Here is a 4,754-nt window from a genome sequence, read left to right as displayed (position 1 = left end):
CTTTCCCTCTGAGCAGTCTAATTACGTCTCCTCCATCTCTACCCAGCACCCGAGGGCTTCCATACCAGAGCAGCCTCACAGCATCTCTGGGCTGGCTCCGGTGTCCCAATCCCATGATTACATCATCAAACACCATGAAGCACTGAATAAGGAAGCCAGTTTCAGAGGACAATTAAAAGGCTCTGTTTTACCTGCTGGCAGGACCTTACATCACCACGAGCGACAAATTGTCACCGTCCCCCACAGAGGGAACGGCCAGGGAGCATCTGCTCCTTCCAGGGCATCAGCACCAGCCAGCAGTGGCTCTTCCAGGGCCAGGACCCATCCCACGGCCCCGGGCAATCGCTGGCGGACAGCGGCGTCTGTAAGCACCTGGATGCTGCTGCAGCACTGGCATAGTGCCCAGCACAGGGAGTCGGTCCCACAAGGACCTCGCAGGCACAGCTGGATGTGATCTTTCGTAATCGGCCAAGAGGTTGTGGAAAAAGGAATTTTACACCATGTCCATTCTGAAAGGGGGGGGGACATACTCTTCCTCCTCCTCTCACTAAGCAACGAAGTAGGAAGCTGAAAAAGAGCAGTGAATCGCTGCCAGGAGTGCCTTGGAAAGAAAAAGGCTGGATTTAGGCTTATCTAATGTCACATCAGCCATTTCCTAAGAAGGAAGCAAATTTAATTAAGAACACAGACTCACTCAAGGACAGCCAGGTTACATACAGCACGAGCAGCTTGGAACACAATGCTGAGAGGTCGGCATCATGCACATGGAGAGCAAGAAACTCAAACATCCCAGGCCTGGCTGCTAAAGGTTCGTTATTTGGGATCAAACGCAGATGCCATCAGGCACAGAGCAGCCAGCACAAACACAGCTTGCTGCAGGGGTACAAAAGCAGCAAGAGGGGAAGGCACAGCAACCAGAGAGGGAAGGAGTCAATGTGGGTGGCAAGAAGAGGAAGAGGCAGATCTCAGACATCGAAACAAGCCCAGGGCAGACACTGGTAGCAGACAATTCCTACACAGAGACTCTCCTGGCTGCAAACACAGAGCGGGGGACCCCCATCCAACCAGTGAGCCCCGGTCTGAGCACAGCCTGCACCAGTCGTGGGGACACACGTGCTGCTGCTGCTGGGACGCACGGCAGGGCTCCTGGCACACGCCATGGCACAGCCTTTGCTGCTGCAAGCCTGGCTGGCACCGGGGAGCTGGGCTTGCTCAGCTTGGACGTTCCCCAGCGAGACAGCGCATGGCAGCGCCAAGACAGCTCTTTGCGTCCCCAGCGTGTCCATCCCAGAGGGATGCCATGTCCATCCTCTGCCCCCAAACCCCACAGCTCGAGTGCACTGAGCCCAGGCTGTCAGAGCAGGGCATGTGAAACCAACCCCAGCTGGCCCCAGGCTGCTGCGGCACCGGTGGGAGCAGGGTAGGCATGCTCACCGTGGGCTGCACCATCCCATTTGCTCACGTAAGTCCTCTCAATGCTTGTACGGACGATGGTCTCCAGAAAGGATCAGAGACCACATTAGACCAGCGTGTCAGTGACTTGTAACAAGCACCACCGGTGCTTTTCTCCAGTGGAGAAGTGCTGGCACATGGGAATTCCTCCACAGGACTGCTGTCACCTGGGCACCAGGCTCCAGCTGCAGCTCCAGAGTGACATGCCCAGATCAAGTCAGTACATCCCACTGTGTTCAGGCAAAGGGCTCCTGCTACAAAAAGGAAACTTTTAAATTTCACAACCCCACAAACTCAGGCTGGACTCCAGAATCTTGTCTACACTGAAAATTACCTACCATTGACAACGGCTGTCAGCAGCACTGCAGCTGAACCAGTGCCAAGCCATCCTCCAAGAGCGGGGCAGGCAGGACAAGCAGATCAGCACCGGCTGGGGACAGATGGCTAACGCATGCTGGAGAGCAGGTGCCGCCTGCTCCGCCGGATCCCGAGAGTGACCACACTGGGTCTGATCAAAGGTCACTCCAGAGCAGCACCCCACCTCTGCCTGCAACAAACGCTGAATGCTTGGGCAAAGAACGGGAAAGGCACAGCGGTCCAGCGGTCAGCAGTTAAGGATTTACTGGGTCAAAAGCTGTACCTGGGTCATGGTTTCTGACAAGCTGGGTACTTCATTATCAGCACCGAGAATCTAAAAACTTAGCAATATCCTCTACCAGCCACTGTTGTACAGAGCAACATCTCTGCAACAAACCCATTAGCTTTCAGCGGATTGCATGTGGAAAATGAAAGTAAACGTTGCCTGAAGACAAACAGCAAGGGCCCACACGGTCCACAGCTCTGGCATGTGGAAAAAAGCACTTGTCCTGCCTGCTTCCAGCTCTGGTGGGGTGGCTTGGCAGGCCCACCCTCTCCCCAGCATGCTGCTGTGTTCATCTGGTGCAATAAGGAAACACGGCTGAAGGGCAGGAATCTGGTACTGGTTTGTTTCTCATGGAAAAATAGAGATAGACGAAAAGACACAGGCTGCTCTATAAATACATGTCATTTTAATTACTTCAAATTAGTTCCTTGGCATCCACCCCCACCCCACTGTACAGCCTGCTTTGCAGCAAGCACATATCATTCTGCCATTGAGGTCTTCTACATCACAGCAGCAACAGGGAGTTCCTTGTGCTTGCTTTCACCCTGCTTGGCAACGCAGTGGGGACTGCAGAGCCCAAGCACATGGCTGGCAGGAGGGAAAGAGGTGCCCTTCAAGGCCAAGCTCGACCGGCTAGCTGAAGAGATAGCTCCGTGGCCTTCGCAGGAACAGGGATCAGCAACAGAAGCAGTCCCATTATTTCACTTCTGGGTGGTCCCTCTCAGAAGTGCCTAGAGCAGCTTTAGCCTCTCAAACACAGTCAACAAAGGAGAAAAGACAGAGGATGTCCGAATATTTCTAAGAAGTCATGTCTTTGGAAGGCTTCGCAGATTCTCCTTGCCCCAAGAAATCCCGAGTACACAGCTGCTTGTATTGTAGTCACGGCTTGAAACTAGGCCAGGAGAGTGAACCTTCACAGCGAGAACCACTTCAGCAGCCAGGGAAGAGTGGAGGGGAGGGGGCTCCTATCAGAAAAACTTGACACCTCGGCCATCGTCCAGCGTGATAATTTCAGCCTTGTGCTCTTGCTGCAAGGCTTGCAGGGCACGGAGAAGCATAGTCTCATCCAGGCCATGGAACTCTAGGGAAGGACAGAGATCCCCATCAACAGGAAAAAAAAAAATCAATCACAACAGGAAACAAACAGGCTTACAAAGTCCAGGGACTGGTGGCAGTGAAGCAGAGGGCTCTGAAGAGCACCTTTCAGACCCCAGTGCCATAACACTACGGCAAATCCAGAGTCACGGCTACACCGACAGACTCATCACTACATTGCTGCACGAGGAACAAAGCCTGAAGGTCAACAGACAGAAAGGAATGAGTCACAGCAGCCTCAAAAGCAGTGCAGAAGCTAGGCATAAAAACAAAACACCCCGCACCTCACGCCAGATAAACAGCTGGGCACCAGGGAGGCTTGTGGGGCTGGGGGAGCTTTGAAATGCAAACAGAGATAACAAAGGGAGATGTTCATGCAAAGTGGTAAAAAAGCCTTCAGAGTGGCATTTGCCAGTGGTGATCAGTGCGAGCTTTTCATAAGCAATTTCAAAATACTTAATCTACAAAATTATAGTCTGATAATCAACTGTTTATGTGCTGAAATCAAGTGTGCTCTAAAAACCTGCTCTGGAACATAACACATAACATTACCTTCATTCTCTGTGTCATCTCCACTGGCTAATTCATACAATGTGAATACAGAGTTGGTCAAGCCATTCTTTGACACCTGGAAACATAAAACCAATATAGCAAATCTCATCTGTGTGATTTAACATCCTTGGCACGATCTCCTGTACACCTCAATGTGAGCAAAATGGAATGTGGACAGCACTCAATGAACAAAAATTCCCTGGAAACGCTCTGGAGCACTGGAGAGTCAAGAAATGACGCCTAAGGAAACTAAGATGGTTCCTTTCCCTGCGCCTCTGCTCTTTCTGCCCACATGTTTCACAATAAGGACTCGTGCCATATGAAGGCAACACAACAATGCTGCTGTCCTTGCTACAGAATAGCCAGCTGCAGCGGGAGCAGATGACTCCATCCACTGCTCAAACTGCATCTTACAGCAAGTAAAAAGCTGTTAACGTGTTTTTCTACAACAGAGAAGTAGAGAGGTAAAAGCTGTAAGGAAGCAAGAGAAAAATACTACAGTCATCTTTTTCACAAATCACAGCCAATACCACCTGTCCTCCCAGACACAGAAAGTGCGGTCTGTGGGGCAAGACAGCTTCTACATTCTCACCCACTGATAGATGAGCTTTCCCCATTCTTCTGGTCTCTTCCACATGATCAGAAAACTGGTTTTGTTCTTATCTAACCATTCCAGGTTCCCTAAAATCAACAGGGAAAAGGTATGTAATCAGAGCACAAGTCTACAGTCACAATCAAACCCACAGATTTCTCAGGTGCTAGACATCACACCCACAGGTCGCTTCAGGTACCTGTCCCTCCCTGCCATGTGGCTGCTCGCGCCAACATCCTAAATATCGCTAAATGCGTACAGAAATTCGTTTCTCTTGCGAGCCCCCTCCTCCTCCCGCAGCTTACTCCACCCCAGAAAGGCAAGGTTTGGGTCTGGCGCGGGGCGAGGCTGCGGAGCCGCGGGCAGGGAAGGCCCAGCCCGGCTGGGAGAGCCTCGGGGCCGGCTCCTGGCAGCGGGACG

At 51.9% G+C, this 4,754-nt stretch overlaps 1 protein-coding gene across 1 annotated transcript; it reads right to left on the bottom strand.

The window, feature by feature from the left end:
• Positions 1-3,063: 3,063 nt before the first annotated feature.
• Positions 3,064-4,423, bottom strand: VPS25 (vacuolar protein sorting 25 homolog (S. cerevisiae); the record flags this gene model as incomplete). The annotated part of the gene is made up of 3 exons (XM_010296052.1): positions 3,064-3,176; positions 3,743-3,818; positions 4,335-4,423. Coding segments are annotated over 3 exons (278 nt in total), but the record flags the coding sequence as incomplete, so codon positions are not given.
• Between the last annotated feature and the right edge of the window lie 331 nt (positions 4,424-4,754).

This window comes from Phaethon lepturus, unplaced genomic scaffold (genome assembly GCF_000687285.1).
Source record: "Phaethon lepturus isolate BGI_N335 unplaced genomic scaffold, ASM68728v1 scaffold46941, whole genome shotgun sequence".
In the NCBI taxonomy this organism is placed as follows: domain Eukaryota; kingdom Metazoa; phylum Chordata; class Aves; order Phaethontiformes; family Phaethontidae; genus Phaethon; species Phaethon lepturus.
The sequence above is the reverse complement of the archived record's forward strand: the minus strand, read 5'-3'. Positions and strand labels throughout refer to the sequence as shown.